This window comes from Rana temporaria, chromosome 5, assembly GCF_905171775.1.
Source record: "Rana temporaria chromosome 5, aRanTem1.1, whole genome shotgun sequence".
NCBI lineage: Eukaryota > Metazoa > Chordata > Amphibia > Anura > Ranidae > Rana > Rana temporaria.
The window spans coordinates 332,544,054-332,561,650 of record NC_053493.1 but is presented as its reverse complement, the minus strand read 5'-3'; the positions used below and the strand labels follow the sequence as shown (position 1 = coordinate 332,561,650).

The 17,597-nt window shown below is 44.8% G+C and overlaps 1 protein-coding gene across 4 annotated transcripts in view; it reads right to left on the bottom strand.

The window, feature by feature from the left end:
- The window catches only part of LOC120941076 (NXPE family member 1-like), a 101,379-nt gene extending 86,688 nt beyond the window's left edge, over nucleotides 1-14,691 (bottom strand). The window contains exons 1-3 of one of the 4 annotated variants that reach the window (XM_040354327.1): nucleotides 14,608-14,647; nucleotides 4,114-4,212; nucleotides 3,909-4,009 (exon numbers count right to left, since the gene is read on the bottom strand). In XM_040354327.1, the coding sequence (XP_040210261.1) occupies nucleotides 3,909-4,001 (93 nt within the window). In that variant the 5' untranslated portion in view covers nucleotides 4,002-4,009; nucleotides 4,114-4,212; nucleotides 14,608-14,647. Of the gene's footprint in view, nucleotides 1-3,908; nucleotides 4,010-4,113; nucleotides 4,213-14,172; nucleotides 14,401-14,607 lie in introns of those variants that run through there. The other 3 variants (XM_040354330.1, XM_040354328.1, XM_040354329.1) reach the window with 3 other exon arrangements.
- Nucleotides 14,692-17,597: the final 2,906 nt, after the last annotated feature.

Genomic DNA, 17,597 nt, shown 5'->3' with positions numbered 1-17,597 from the left:
TGACCGATCACGGGACACCAGCAGTGATCGGGTCCGCGGGTCCCGCGTGGGCTTGGTCATGGAGCTTCGGACTGGGTCGAGAGCGCGCCGCCAGTGGTGACCAAAAACAAGCTCCCCCGTCGCGTAAGCTGCGTCACGATTGCCGAAACGAGCCGAACGGCGGTGCGCAGGCACAGTATAGCGCCGACTCGCCGTTCGTCCCGTGTCGAGACATTGTAATACTAGAAAGTCATTTTAGGGTGAACCTCCGCTTTAAGTGGTTAATGAACCCAGGGAGGAGACAGGTGATTCAGTTAACTCCGAAGAGGGTAACTTGAATGTAGAGCGCACTGTTTGAGCATAACACTGCACCTGCAATTTTAGAACCTGGGAAGCAGAAAAAAAGGTTTCTCTGATATAACTAATCCATCCAACTCCTCTTTCTTATCCCCTAATGGTGCTACATCATCCTCATCCTCCTCAGATTTTTCTGAAAGGAGATCTAAAACAACAGAAGGCACTCTGCTTCGCTTTTTGTCCTTTTGTGAGGACTTTGCGATTAACGTAGCGATTCTCCCTTCTAAGGTGTTCAGGGCTGCTGCCAAAGTGTCCTCAGTGACATATGCAGGCACAGCCACCATATTAGAGGCTGCTATTCCTGATGGAGGCAATGACTCATCCTGTATAGGTGCTTCAGATATCACCAGAGAGGTAGGTACCAAGCAGGCACGGCTAGAGCCTCCTGTCTCAGGCGTCAATGCTTTTTTGTCTTTTTTAGTCCCTAATGCCGCGTACACACGATCATTTGTCAGCATTTTGCCCCCAAGGGCCTCTTTGGTACAGCTTCCTGTAGCACAATCCTAATCACGTCCAACACCTTAGACACTAGCGAAAAAACTAAGATACTCCCTTATAGGAGGGGAACTTATCTTCATTGGTTGTGCCAGTGTCCAATCACCTCTGGTGAGCTATACAACCCACTATGTAATGAATAGAGGCTCTGTGTCCCGTGGTGTACGATAAAGAAAACTCATTGGGCTAGATTCAGCAACGATTTATGCCGGCGTATCCATAGATACGCCGCGTAAATTCAAAGCTGCGCCGGCGTATCTTCTTTCTGTATTCAGAAAGCAAGATACGCCGACATTAGCCTAAGATACGACTGGCATAAGTCTCTTACGCCGTCGTATCTTAGGGTGCATTCTCTCGCTGGCCGCTAGGTGGCGCTTCTGTCGTTTTCGGCATAGAGTATGCAAATTACCTAGTTACGCCGATTCACAAACATATGTGCACCCGGCGGTAGTTTTTTACATCGTTTGCGTAAGGCTTTTTCAGCGTAACGTTGCTCCTGCTATTAGGTGGCGCAGCCAATGTTAAGTATGGACGTCGTTCCCGCTTCGAAATTTGAATTTTTTGCGTCGTTTGCGTAAGGCGTTCGCGAATAGGGCTGGACGTAACTTACGTTCACGTCGAAACCAATGACGTCCTTGTGACGTCATTTGGAGCAATGCACACTGGGATATGTACACAGACGGCGCATGCGCCGTTCGTAAAACACGTCAATCACGTCAGGTCATCACATATTAGCATAAAACACGCCCCCCCTTCCACATTTGAATTACGCGGGCTTACGCCAGCCACATTTACGCTACGCCGCCGTAACTTACGGAGCAAGTGCTTTGTGAATACTGCACTTGCTCCTGTAAGTTGCGGCGGCTTAGCGTAAATACGATACGCTGCGCCGCCGTAAGAAGGGGCACAGCTACCTGAATCTAGCCTATTGTGTGCACCAGGCTTAACTATAATTTTAGTATTTGTGAACTAAAATATCATGGCTTGACAACATATCTGGGGGATGGGCATCCTTCCATTTCTTGCACACATACAGTATGTAATAGGCAGACTAAAAGGTATCACACACACAGGCTGAGGACTGCTTGCCATTTTTTCCCAGTAAGTTGAAACTTTTGCACTGCCTGGAGGTGAGCGAACCAGCCTGGGTCTGGTTCGCAGTCTTTTTTAATCGGTTCCCAACCGGCTCGTGTACATATATGGGGGCAGAATGGCGCCCCTGTGCAAAACCCCTATACAGGTACAGGGTTCCTTTAACAGCCGCCAGAGGAAGCGCGCTCGCCATAAAAATGCCATAAATCTTTACCATAGTTTGTAGACGCTATAACTTTTGCGCAAACCAATCAATATACGCTTATTGCGGTTTTTGTAGAAGAATATATATTGGCCTAAACTGGTGAAGAAATGTGTTTTTTTTAAACATTTTTGGGGATATTTATTATAACAAAAAGTAAAAAATATAGTTTTTGTGTATAGAGCAAAAAATAAAAACTGCAGAGGTGATCAAATAGCACCAAAAGAAAACCTGGTCACATTGCTATAATCTTTTTATATGGACTATAAACTGAAGGACTTATAAATAAATGGTTGTGGAACTAATGATTTGAGTTTCCATTATTTCTTATGGGGAAATTTGCTTTGATATACAAGTGCTTTGGATTACAAGCATGTTTCTGGAACGAATTATGCTCGCAATCCAAGGTTTTACTGTACTCGGTTTTGCATCAATTGACCAGTGGAAATATCGCAACGATCTTCTTACTGAGCGAGTCTAGCTCTTTGGGATGTGTGATTAATCTCCTCACCTAGGTTTCATTGTTCTCTCCATATAGTTACTAATAGTGGCCTGGATTCAAGAAGCAATTGCGCCTGTGTAACCATAGTTACACAGCGCAATTGCTTACTTGCCCCGGCGTAACGAATGCTCCTGATTCAGGAACCTCGTTACGCCGACTGCAGCCTAAGATATGCGCGGCATAAGGCTCTTATGCCCGCATATCTTAGGCTGCATTCTTGCGATGGCCGCTAGGTGGCATTCCCGTTGTGCTCAGCGTATAGTATGCAAATTGCATACTAACGCCGATTCACAACTTTACGCGAGCCCTGCGTACGCAGTTTACGTCGTTTACGTACGGCGTCTTTCGCGTAAGGCTGCCAATGTTACGTATACCCGTCGTTCCCGCGTCGCGAAATTTCAAATTTACGTAGTTTGCGTAAGTGATTCGTGAATGGCGCTGGACGCCATTCACGTTCACTTTGAAGCAAATGACGTCCTTGCGACGTCATTTGCCGCAATGCACGTCGGGAAAGTTTCCCGACGGAGCATGCGCTCTACGATCGGCGCGGGAACGCGCCTAATTTAAATGATTCCCGCCCCCTACGGGATCATTTAAATTGCGCGCGCTTACGCCGGGCATTTTGCCGGCGCGCCCACGCAATTTATGGAGCTACTGCTCCGTGAATCAAGGGCAACGCAGTAAATTTGCGGGGACGCAGGGAAAAAACGTTGCCCTGCGCCTCCGTAAAAAATGCGCAATTGTACTTGAATCTAGCCCAGTATGATTGTGGATGAGTGAGTGTCTGTGGTAGCAACCTGTGCCTTGACAACGTTGTCAGATTTGAATTGAATATGGTGGAGGTGCATTTTTTCTAGGATTATTACCTGTATGTGTTTTTTCTACATTAAAGTAATTTGTATTTTTACTAATACTGGTTGTTTTGATGAATCACTTGTACCTCTCCTCCCCTTTTTTATATGCTACTGACTCTGCTGTCTACCAGTGCTGCGGGTTGCTGGTTTAATCTGTACATACATCGACATCAGCAAAACAAAGTACAGTGACGCCTGCAAGACACTGACTATTATCACACCTGAGTGAATGAATCATAAGTATAAAATTAACAAACATGTCTAATATACATTTATACACTTATTCATTGGTATTTTATTAATGGAGGTACAAGGTATAGTCTATTGAAATCATGGCTATAGTAATGAATTCAGCAGCTAATGGGCTATGGTAATAATTACTTTTGAAAAAAAAAAAAAAAAAACATTATCAGGTTTATAACGTTACCTTTTTTGTTTTTTGATTGTAAATCAGGCTTAAGAGAAGACAAAATACAGTAACCATAACTAGCAGACTCTTATATGTTAGTACAACTGTCATTCTATCTGCTGGAAAAGAGGGAGAGAGAAAAATAGAGGAATTTTCTTGTTAAAAATGATATGCATGCATTTCTATATTGAAACAACAAAGGAAATATACAAATGACACTTACGATGTCCTGTGTTCTGTGAAGTAGTCAAACAATGTCTTTGTTACATGCAGACACAAGTACATACAGGGGCGGATCCAGAGTCTAGTCTTGGGAGGGGCACTGCCAGAAGTGTTGCTTAGGGAACTGACTTTATTGTACAGTAAAACCTTGGATTGCGAGCATAATGCATTCCAGGAAACATGCTTGTAATACAAAGCACTTGTATGTCAATGAGAATTTCCCCATAAGAATTAATGGAAACTCAAATGATTAGTTCCAAAACCATTTATTTATACGTCCTTCAGTTTATAGTCCATATAAAAAGATTATAGCAATGTGATGGGTTGTGTAACCATAAAATGTCTATCCACAATCGTCAGCTTCCACGAGGGGATTGGAAGCAAAATCCAGCAGGAGCTACAGAGTATAAAAGAGAAGAGAGGCGCCTCTAAGTGTAGCAATATGTTGCTAAATGTTGTACCTTCATTAAATGTAACCATATTGCTACACTTAGAGGCGCCTCTCTTCTCAGTACAGTATACTCTGTTGTGACATGGCACTACTTGTATATCAAGACATCACTTGTATATCAAGTCAAAATGTATTAACATTTTTTGCTTGTCTTGCAAAACACTCTCAAACCAAGTTACTCTTAAACCAGGGTTTTACTGTAGAATATAGTGTGCACGGTGATGTCTCCAGCTTTCATATTTAGGGGGGGCACAGGGACAAAAGTAGGGGGGCCAACTATAAAAGGCAATTTTATATAGTGAAATGCCTTGAAAAGTATTGGTTGTTGCAGCCACGTGGAGGCAACGGCGGATCCAGGGGGAGGGGGCAATGGGGGAATTGCCCCCCCCCGAGACATTTATGACACATTAGCTTGCTCAGGGTTTTTTTTTTTTTTTATGCTTTTTTAAATTGCTTGCTGTGCCTGCTGCTGAGTCTCTCTCTCACAGACACATCAGCCGATTAGCGGTGCCGCCGCGGCCGCCGAGAGAGCGAGACTTGTCTATGTAGTTATTACGCGGTCGCGGCGCACTGTCATGATGATACCAGCAGCGGAGGAGGTGGTGGGTGGAGCCTCTTCCCTTCCCTGCACTTGTTGCTAACGCCTGGGCCGCATGGCGTCTAGCAACGAGTGACGTCACGGTCTCAGAGCTGACGTGACGCTGTGGCTGGCCGCTGACGGTGACAACTGGCGAATAATTCAATTAGCATATGCCTGGGGAAATGGGGGGATGAGAACCGTCCGGTTGCAGTTTTGTAGAGCGGCGGGCCTGTGTTAGTTTAGTTAACTTAAGTGCACACACTTGTCACTTGCACAGTGCACAGTGCCACTAAGCGCCATCATACTTAATTCTCCGCCCCTGACTGTGTTGGCCACACCTACCACCAGCACCTCCTCCCTCCATCTTCTCCACACTACAGGCCTCCGCCGCCCCTGAGTTAGAGTTGGCTCCACCCACCCACCTTCTCCATCTTCTCCACCTGCACAGTCTGCAGAGCCAGAGCAGTGTGACTGACTACAGGAAGAACTTATTGAATTTGCGAAGATTACTGGACCTATCCGATCCATCTTTACTCCATTGCTCCTGCATGGGAGCCCCTCCCCTCACCAGAGCACCAAAATAAGTGAGTAAAAGAATAAATGAATGTCAGGTGTCAAGTCGCAAAATGCATGTGTGCCATTGATGGAAAGTCTCGACTTGTTAACTCTTAACCCCTTCAGCTCCGAAAAGCTGCGTTACTTTAACTGGCCAACAATAGCGTGGTCGTGCAACGATGTCCCCAAATAAAATAGATGTTTGATTTTGGTGGTATTTGATCACCTCTGGGTTTTTTTATTCTTTGTGTTAAAAACATAAAAGGGCGGAAAAAAAAATTGAAAAAAAATATATATTTTTTTGCTTTTTGCTATAAAAAAATGTTGTCCTCATTTTAGGCCAATATGTATCCTGCTACATATTTTTGGTAAAAAAAATCCAAATATTGATTGGTTTGCACTAAATTTATAGCGCCTACAAACTATGGGATAGATTTATGGCATTTATATTTAAATATTTTTTACTAGTAATGTCAGCGATCATTGATTTTTAGTGGTACTGCAACATTGCAGCGGACACATCCGACACCTAATTTACACTTTTTGGGGACCAGTGACACTAATAAAGTGATCAGTGTTAAAAATATGTACTGTCACTATACTAATGACACTTGCTGGGAAGGGGTTAACATCGGGGGTTGATCAAAGGGTTAACTGTGTGCCACGGGGGTGCTTGCTAACTGTGTGGGGGGGGGGTGGACTCACTAGATCAGGGATCCTCAAACTACGGCCCTCCAGCTGTTGCAGAACTACACATCCCATGAGGCCTTGTAAGACTCTGACATTAACAGACATGACTAGGCATGATGGGAATTGTAGTTCCTGAACAACTGGAGGGCCATAGTTTGAAGACCCCTGCACTAGATGAACAGAGTGATCTGTGTTCCTGGTTAGCAGGAACACAAGATCACTCTATTAATCTCTGACAGGACGGCGGTCTGCCTTTTTTACATCTGCAGACCGATGTTCTATCTCTGTGGGGAGCAGCGATCGCGGGTGGCTGGCGGAGATCACTGGCTATTGCACGAAATGGCCTACAGGTATGTAGTTTCGTCCAATAATAGAGCTGACCTGCTGCAGTATACTGTACACACTGCAGCTGGTCAGCAAGTGGTTAATCTAAGTATAATGCAGGATATTGATTTAAATGCAGAGCTGCAGAAGGGCAAACAGCACTTTAATGTGGCCACCTGAATTTATTTTTATATTTACAGTTTTTTAAACATTTGTTAAATCAATAAATCTAACACTGAATTTTAAACACTGACATGGCAATTGAGCAAACATTTTCAGGGTCTCAATGCAATATTTTATGGTATTTCATGGTACAAAAGTTTATAGCCTAAAGGAAACAGAACAGGTGAGTTTATAAGGAAAACAATGTAACCAATGTTGCTGTTATGTTATGTTATGCTGTTAGGAAGAACCTTATGCTCCTTTCACACGGGGCAGATTCTGTTTCAATCAGCAGGGGATTGGCTGACAGATCCCCTGTTGATTGGAGCATAGTAGGTGGATGACACATCTGTATCTGCCAAGTTTCTGAAAAGCAAACACAGACTAAGCCTGCTCTACTCTATGAGTGGCTGGGTGTAAACGGACTCTGCTCTCTGTTTACACCCAACTACTTCTCATCCAATTTGCCAAACAGAATAGAACAGATCCCCTTCCATTTTTCTTAGAGCTGACAATTTTTATTGCTGTTGGGAACTGAAAAGGCTACATTTGATGGTCACTGGTTAGGTTGCATTGATGCATTGATCTCTTGTATCATGTCTGCAGTCTCTGACCGTCTCTTGTATCATGTCTGCAGTCTATGGTCATCTCTTGTATCATGTCTGCAGTCTCTGATCATCTCTTGTATCATGTCTGCAGTCTCTGACCGTCTCTTGTATCATGTCTGCAGTCTATGGTCATCTCTTGTATCATGTCTGCAGTCTCTGATCATCTCTTGTATCATGTCTGCAGTCTCTGATCGTCTTTTGTACCATGTCTGCAGTCTCTGATCATCTCTTTTATCATGTCTGCAGTTTCTGATCGTCTCTTGAATCACGACAGCAGTCTATGATCGTCTCTTGTATCATGTCTGCAGTCTCTGATCGTCTCTTGTATCATGTCTGCAGTCTCTGACCATCTCCTGTATCATGTCTGCAGTCTATGGTCATCTCTTGTATCATGTCTGCAGTCTCTGATCATCTCTTGTATCATGTCTGCAGTCTCTGATCGTCTCTTGTACCATGTCTGCAGTCTCTGATCATCTCTTGTATCATGTCTGCAGTTTCTGATCGTCTCTTGTATCACGACTGCAGTCTATGATCGTCTCTTGTATCATGTCTGCAGTCTCTGATCGTCTCTTGTATCATGTCTGCAGTCTATGGTCATCTCTTGTATCATGTCTGCAGTCTCTGATCATCTCTTGTATCATGTCTGCAGTCTCTGATCATCTCTTGTACCATGTCTGCAGTCTCTGATCATCTCTTGTATCATGTCTGCAGTTTCTGATCGTCTCTTGTATCACGACTGTAGTCTATGATCGTCTCTTGTATCATGTCTGCAGTCTCTGATCATCTCTTGTATCGTGTCTGCAGTCTCTGATCGTCTCTTGTACCATGTCTGCAGTCTCTGATTGTCTCTTGTATCATGTCTGCATTCTCTGATCGTCTCTTGTATCATGTCTGCAGTCTCTGATCGTCTCTTGTACCATGTCTGCAGTCTCTGATTGTCTCTTGTATCATGTCTGCAGTCTCTGATCGTCTCTTGTATCATGTCTGCAGTCTCTGACCATCTCCTGTATCATGTCTGCAATGTATTCTTGCAATATTTAAACAGGGGGTCAGTTCATTTATGGTACATGTATATGTCAACAATGTATGTGCACTGCTGTTCGATAAAGCCAATTACTTTATGTAGTGTGCACTTTTGTACTTTAATTACAGAAACGGCAAAATGAGTCATAAAAGAGTGAACTGCAGGACTATAGATTCTTTCTTCAGTACCAGTGCAAAAAAGGCATCAGGAGAAAAGCCAATAGTAGAAAGCACTTCAAGTATGGAAATTGACACTACCCCGTCCCCATCCTCTTCTGGTACATTTGTAGAGCCAATATCTGGTGAAACAGATCGTAATGTGTCGCCACTGCCTGTTGATATCCCACCTCAAACCAGCAGTATCTTAATTAATGACATTGGCACACATCTTGGGGAAAAAATCACTGGGGTAGATTCAGGTACATTTGCGCAGTTCTTACGGAGGCGCAGCGCACCGTTTTGCCGCTGCGCCTCCGTAAATTACCTGCGCTACGCTTGATTCGCGGAGCAGTAGCTCCGTAAATTGCGTGGGCGCTCCTGAAAAATGCCCAGCGTAAGAGCGCGCAATTTAAATGATCCCGTAGGGGGCGTGGATCATTTAAATTAGGTGCGTTCCCGCGCCGAACGTAGTGCGCATGCTCCGTCGGGAAACTTTGCTTCAAAGTGAACGTGAATGGCGTCCAGCGCCATTCACGATTCACTTACGCAAACGACGTAATTGGCTGCCCCTGCTAATAGCAGGGGCAGCCTTACGCAAAAACCGACGTACGCAAACGACGTAAACTGCGTACGCAGGGCTCGCGTAGGGTTGTGAATCGGCGTTAGTATGCAATTTGCATACTATACGCTGACCACAACGGGAACACCACCTAGCGGCCTGCGTAAGAATGCAGCCTAAGATATGACGGCATAAGGAGCCTTATGCTAGTCATTTCTTAGGCTGCAGTCGGCGTAACGAGGTTCCTGAATCAGGAGCATTCGTAACGCCGGCGCAGGTAAGCAATTGCGCTGCGTAACTATGATTACGCAGACGCAATTGCTCTTTGAATCTACCCCATTGTCTGAACAATTCAATTTCAAAGTCCTCACAAGTGTCAGCAGTTCGCAATGCAGTAGCAGTGGTTAAATCAACCATTTAATTCTTTAACCAATCAGCAAAGCGTCATTTTATTTTAAAGCAGGAGTTAGGCTCTCAGCTTACCAGTCTTTGTGAAACTAGATGGGTAGAGCGCCATGATTCTCTCATTAGATTTCGAAATGGACTTGTAAAAGTGGTGAGTGCAATATCTCAATGGAAATGCTCAAGCACTAGCTCAACAGCATCTACTCTCATCCATTCTCTGTGCAGTGCAGAATTCATTTTTTCCTTGGTTTCACTCATCAGTGTTCTGAAAGTAACCCTTCCTCTGAGTCGCTTCCTTCAATCCCCAACAATTGATTTGACAAGCGCATCTGACTGTTTGACTGATACCATGGCAACCATGGAGAATATGCGATGTAACGCTGATGGCACTTTTTCCACCTTGCATATGGAGGCTACAGAATTGGCATCAGAACTTGGAGTAGAACTAAAATTGCCACGTCTTGTAGGCAGGCAAGTGCACAGATTCAATTACAATGTAGAATCAACTGAGGAATACTACAGGAAATCATTGTATATTCCCTTGCTGGACAACATTATTAATGATTTAAAAACTTGTTTTCCAGAAAATTCGATGCAGTGTTTCCAGATTCAAATCTTGATGCCAGCAGCACTTTTTGAAAAAAAAAAATGGAAACCATGGTTCCTGTGGCTGTGCAATCATTAACAAAGCGTTTCCACCCTCTTGTAGCTGATGGTAATCAGAAGATAATGGAGACATTGCTGCAGGGAGAACTAATTATCTGGCTTACAAAGTGGAAACGAGAGTTGTCACAACAGAAGGAGATTCCAAAAACAGTTCTTGAAGTGTTGGACTTGTGTGACCAAGACCTCTTCCCAACCATCAGAAGTTTACTTCTGATCTTGGCAACTCTCCCTGTAAGTGTGGCCACAGCAGAGAGATCTTTCTCAACCGTCGTGTTAAAACATGGCTTCGGTCACGGATGGTGGAGGACCGGTTAAATGGCTTGTGTTTACTTTACAATTATAGAAATATTCCTGTGAATACTGACCGAGTTATCGAGCTTTTTTCCAAACAAGGAAAACTAAGACTTGAGCTGATTCTGTGAATTTTTCATGTTATGTAACTTACAAATACAATGTTTCTGTTGTTGTGTGTGTTTGGAGACAATGGAGAGTGATAATGTTTGAGTTCTGCTGTTTGTTTTTTACACATAATTTTATATTCTTTGTGAATATTTTGTATGGGAATATTCTGTTATAAGTGTACAAACTGCTTATGATCTTTGTAATAATAAAGTCATATGTGGTTAAACCTATCCTGTCTGTTTGTATTGTAATAATCCAATCTAATGGAATAATAAACGTGCCACTGTTTTAAACAAGGTTAGGACTGTATGATACGTTAAATACAGTTCTGTAAGCAACACCTTATTTTCTGGCAGTGCACCTCCCGACACTAGACTCTGGATCCGCCCCTGCGTGGAGGGGAGGACAGGGTGGAATGGACAGGTGGAGGGGAGGGCAGGGTGGAGCATCCAGGTGGGGGGGGGACAGAGTGGAGCAGCCAGGTGGGGGGGGGGACAGTGTGGAGCAGCCAGGTGGAGGGGAGGACAGGATGGAGCAGACAGGTGGAAGGGAGTACAGGGTAAAGCAGCTAGGTGGAGGGGAAGACTGTCTGGAGCAGCCAGGTGAAGGGGAGGACAGAGTGGAGCAGCCAGGTGAGGGGGAGGACAGAGTGGAGCGGCCAGGTGGCAGCCAGGTGGAGGGGAGGACAGGATGGAGCAGCCAGGTGGAAGGGAGTACAGGGTGGAGCAGCCAGGTGGAGGGGAAGACTGGGTGGAGAAGCCAGGTGGAGGAAAGGACAGAGTGGAGCAGCCAGGTGGGAGGGAGGACAGAGTGGAGTGGCCAGGGGGAGGGGAGGACAGGGTGGAGCAGCCAGATAGAGGGGAAGAATGGGTGGAGAAGCCAGGTGGAGGGAAAGACAGAGTGGAGCAGCCAGGTGGGAGGGAGGACAGAGTGGAGCAGGCAGGCAGAGGGGAGGACAGAGTGGAGCGGCCAGGTAAAGGGAGGACGGATGGAGCAGCCAGGTGGAGAGGAGGACAGGGTGGAGTGGCCAGGTGGAGGGGAGGGCAGGGTGGAGTGGTCAGGTGGAGGGGAGGGCAGGGTGGAGTGGTCAGGTGGAGGGGAGGGCAGGGTGGAGTGGACAGGTGGAGGGGAGCAGCCAGGTGGGGGAATACAGAGTGGAGCAGTCAGATGGGAGGGGACAGAGTGGAGCAGCCAGGTGGAGGGGAAGACAGGGTGGAGCAGCCAGGTGGAGCGGAGGACAGGATGGAGTAGCCAGGGGTGGGAGGACAAAGTGGAGCAGCCACGTGGAGGGGAGGACAGAGTGGAGCAGCCAGGCAGAGGGAGAACAGAGTGGAACAGCCAGGTGAAAGGTAGGACAGGGTGGAGCAGCCAGGTGGAAGAGAGGACAGGGTGGAGCAGCCAGGTGGGGTTGAGGACAGAGTGGAGCAGCCAGGTAGAGAGGACGACAGAGTGGAGCAGCCAGGTAGAGAGGACGACAGAGTGGAGCAGCCAGGTGGGGGGGAACAGAGTGGAACAACCAGGTGGGGGAGAGGACAGAGTGGAGCAGCCAGGTGGGGGAGGAAAGTGGATCAGCCAGGTGGAGGGGAGGACAGTGTGGAGCAGCCAGGTGGAGGGGAGGGCAGAGTGGAGCAGCCAAGTGGAGGGGAGGACAGAGTGGAGCAGCCAGGTTGGGGGGGGACAGAGTGGAACAACCAGGTGGAGGAGAGGACAGAGTGGAGCAGCCAGGTGGGGGAGGAAAGTGGATCAGCCAGGTGGAGGGGAGGACAGAGTGGAGCAGCCAAGTGGAGGGGAGGACAGAGTGGAGCAGCCAGGTTGGGGGGGGGGCACTCTCAGGGAATCGTCCTGGGCCCGCTAGTATCCGGGACTGCATGTCCCATAATCCTCTAGTTAGCTGTTAGTTTCCCATTGGCCCTGAAGGCATTGCTGGGTCGGGTGAATGCTCGGCTTGAGGAGAAAAAGGAGGGGTGGAAATCCCCCACAGCTCTACCTGTGTCCCTCCCTTCACAGAGCCTGTCAGTTCCAGCGCCACAGCCGCTGCCCTGTGTGTGTCCTGTGGCAGCAGCTGATGGAATATGTGAGAGGGGGTCGGCACACAAAATAAGGTGTTTAAATTGGAGGGGCACAAAAGGGGCGGGGCACAGTATAATGTTGGTGGGACCCATCATAGTGACGCCACTGAGTGTACAGTGTACAGAGGTCAGTAGTATGTAGGGCAGTGTACAGAGGTCAGTAGTATGTAGGGCAGTGTACCGAGGTTAGTATTATGTAGGGCAGTGTACAGAGGTCAGTAGTATGTAGGGCAGTGTACCAAGGTTAGTATTATGTAGGGCAGTGTACAGAGGTCAGTAGTATGTAGGGCAGTGTACAGAGGTTAGTATTTTGTAGGGCAGTGTATAGGGATGAGCCGAACACCCCCCCGTTCGGTTCGCACCAGAACCTTCGAACGGACCGAACGTTCGCGCGAACATTTAGAACCCCATTGACGTCAATGGGACTCGAACACTCGAATTCAAAAGTGCTCATTTTAAAGCCTAATATGCAAGTTATTGTGGGAAAATATGTTTGGGGACCCGGGTCTTGCTCCAGGGAACATGTATCAATGAAAAACGGAATGGAATGGAAAAGTTTTAAAAACGGTCGTTTTTTTCTGGAGCAGCGATTTTAATGATGCTTAAAGTGAAAAAAACAAAGGAAAAATTCCTTTAAATATCCGACCTGCTGGGTGTCTATAGTAGTGGCACTTGTTTTGAACTGTCCCTGCACAAAATGAGATTACTATAAGAAAAAAGTTATTTAAAACTGCTTGCGGCTTTAATGTAATGTCTGGTCCCTGCAGTATGGATGAAAATCATTATGAAAAATAGCACAGACACAGACAGTACACACACCACGTAGCTTTAGGTGCAAACTACAGAGCACACGTGCAGTACACACCAGGTAGCTTTATGCGCAAACTACAGAGCACACATGCAGTACACACCAAGTAGGTTTAGGTGCAAACTACAGAGCACAAGTGCAGTACACACCAAGTAGGTTTAGGTGCAAACTACAGAGCACATGTGCAGTACACACCAAGTAGCTTTATGTGCAAACTACAGAGCACACGTGCAGTACACACCAAGTAGGTTTAGGTGCAAACTACAGAGCACACGTGCAGTACACACCAAGTAACTTTAGGTGCAAACTACAGAGCACAAGTGCAGTACACACCAAGTAGCTTTAGGTGCAAACTACAGAGAACAAGTGCAGTACACACCATAGTAGATTTAGATGCAAACTACTGAGCACGAGTGCAGTACACACCAAGTAGATTTAGGTGCAAACTACTGAGCACAAGTGCAGTACACACCAAGTAGATTTAGGTGCAAACTACTGAGCACAAGTGCAGTACACACCAAGTAGATTTAGGTGCAAACTACTGTACAGCATAGAGGTGCGTGTAAATAAATCCACAATGTAGTGATAGCAGAGCTTACCTCCAAGAACATTCACTCGTCTCCCTCTGCTCAGCTGCTCACACCTCCCTCCTGTGTTGTACTTTGCATCAGTTAAACAATTTATAACCTCATAAAATAAATGCTAACCAAGCAAAAATCTGCCCTTTTTGTGTTCCCACCACTGCGCTTATAGTGATATCATTTAATCGTGAAGCAGCCACTTTAAATAAAATTGTATGCAATGGTATTTTTAAACTCCACAAAATATTTTCACAGACTATTCATTATAACCAAAGTGACAATACTTTCAAATAAATCACCCTGTGACATATGTGAATATATGCACAAAAATTATATAAATAAATTAAAACAAGTCCATGAATGAAAATTCAATTGTTAATGTACAAATTATCTTCTAATCTTCCACTACACCCAGGTGCCATTGATTCCTCTCCCGTCAGATACAAAACTCACCAGCTCAATGTGCCTTACACTCTCTCGTGCTCGTTGTAAGCGTAAACAAAACCACACAGACAGGTTTAGCAGATGTTCCGAGTATAAGGCATATCTAATCATAGCCTTAGCCAGTAAAAACGATTACATTGTTTAACTGATGCAAAGTACAACAGTCCATTGTGGGATATACAGATTTAAGAAGCCTTTTAAATTCTGTGTGGCTGTATATGCAGTAAAGCATGCTTGTTATACTTACTGTGGAACCTAAAAGGTTATTCCTATGCATTGAGTAAAAAGGTTGTTTTATCCTAGCTTCTCTGATTCTCCCCTCCCTTCCACTGTCCCCTAATGATTTCCTGATAAAACAGAGTCTATGGAGTCAGGCTGCACATACTCTGTTTGATGTGTATTGCTAAAAAGTATTTTGTTTCTTGGTAGAGTGCATGTGATCAGCACAGGGTCAATCAGCACTGTCCAAACAGAGGGTCAGGGGTCTTGCAGTCTCATAGGACAGCTAAAAAAAACTCCTCCTACAGCTTTAACCAGTGCTTGGCTGGACACTGATAAAAGTCACAAGACTGCTATATACTGCTGATGAGAAAAAGGTATTTAGTGGTTTATATTTACTAAAATAATTACATTTCCATGTACTGTGGGAGGAATATGCAAATTAAGCTGTCCCTTGAAGGTGAACAAGTCACAAAAAAAATGGAAAATATATAAAAGGTGGCGCTAAGCATATACAAGTAAGGCCTGGTTCACACTGATGTGAGTTCATACTGAATGTGATGCGTCAAAACAGTCTAAATTTGCATGTCATCCATAAAGTCATTGTTTTCAATGATGGTTGTTCACATACATGCGTTGCAATTCCTCTATGAATGCGATGCGATAAAAAAAGGGTCTTATGCGAGTTTACTGCATTGCGTTGCGAATTTAGTCTCCATAGACATCAATGTAAATCGTTCTGGAATCGCATTGATGGTTCACATATGTGTGAATTTCACCACACTACTCTCCACAAAAACCAGGAAGTACACAGGAAGTAAATACCTTTTTTTTACATTAATCGCACTCCTGAAATTTGCGTTAAAAATCGCAGTAAATTCGCGGTAAATTCGCACCTCAGAATGGACAAAAAAAACGAACCAAATTCACAGCGCATCAGTGTGAACAGGGCCTGAATATACAATATATATTATGAACCAAAATCATGAACATATATCAATGCAAAAAAAACACATATATTGTTGAACATACAGGTCATTCTCAAAAAATTTGCATATTGTGATAAAGTTCATTATTTTCTGTAATGTACTGATAAACATTAGACTTTCATATATTTTAGATTCATTACACACAACTGAAGTAGTTCAAGCCTTTTATTGTTTTAATATTGATGATTTTGGCATACAGCTCATGAAAACCCCAAATTCCTATCTCAAAAAATTAGCATATCATGAAAAGCTTCTCTAAACGAGCTCTTAACCTAATCATCTGAATCAACTAATTAACTCTAAACACCTGCAAAAGATTCCTGAGGCTTTTAAAAACTCCCAGCCTGGTTCATTACTCCAAACCGCAATCATGGGTAAGACTGCCGACCTGACTGCTGTCCAGAAGGCCATCATTGACACCCTCAAGCAAGAGGGTAAGACACAGAAAGAAATTTCTGAACGAATAGGCTGTTCCCAGAGTGCTGTATCAAGGCACCTCAGTGGGAAGTCTGTGGGAAGGAAAAAGTGTGGCAGAAAATGCTGCACAACGAGAAGAGGTGACCGGACCCTGAGGAAGACTGTGGAGAAGGACCGATTCCAGACCTTGGAGGACCTGCGGAAGCAGTGGACTGAGTCTGGAGTAGAAACATCCAGAGCCACCGTGTACAGGCGTGTGCAGGAAATGTGCTACAGGTGCCGCATTCCCCAGGTCAAGCCATTTTTGAACCAGAAACAGCGGCAGAAGCGCCTGACCTGGGCTACAGAGAAGCAACACTGGACTGTTGCTCAGTGGTCCAAAGTACTTTTTTCGGATGAAAGCAAATTTTGCATGTCATTCGGTAATCAAGGTGCCAGAGTCTGGAGGAAGACTGGGGAGAGGGAAATGCCAAAATGCCTGAAGTCCAGTGTCAAGTATCCACAGTCAGTGATGGTCTGGGGTGCCATGTAAGCTGCTGGTGTTGGTCCACTGTGTTTTATCAAGGGCAGGGTGAATGCAGCTAGCTATCAGGAGATTTTGGAGCACTTCATGCTTCCATCTGCTGAAAAGCTTTATGGAGATGAAGATTTAATTTTTCAGCACGACCTGGCACCTGCTCACAGTGCCAAAATCACTGGTAAATGGTTTACTGACCATGGAATTACTGTGCTCAATTGGCCTGCCAACTCTCCTGACCTGAACCCCATAGAGAATCTGTGGGATATTGGGAAGAGAAAGTTGAGAGACGCAAGACCCAACACTCTGGATGAGCTTAAGGCCGCTACCGAAGCATCCTGGGCCTCCATAACACCTCAGCAGTGCCACAGGCTGATTGCCTCCATGCCATGCCACATTGAAGCAGTCATTTCTGCAAAAGGATTCCCGACCAAGTATTGAGTGCATAACTGAACATAATTATTTGAAGGTTGACTTTTTTTTTATTAAAAACACTTTTCTTTTATTGGTCGGATGAAATATGCTAATTTTTTGAGATAGGAATTTTGGGTTTTCATGAGCTGTATGCCAAAATCATCAATATTAAAACAATAAAAGGCTTGAACTACTTGAGTTGTGTGTAATGAATTTAAAATATATGAAAGTCTAATGTTTATCAGTACATTACAGAAAATAATGAACTTTATCACAATATGCTAATTTTTTGAGAATGACCTGTATAGCAAGCTAAAAAGTCCATTAGTGATAGTGTTCCCAACACCAAATAATGCTTTTAAATTAATCTTTTAGTTCTTCCACCACAGGTGCTCAATGGAAAAAGGTGGCAACTTACCACAGGTGGTTGATTCCCACTGCCA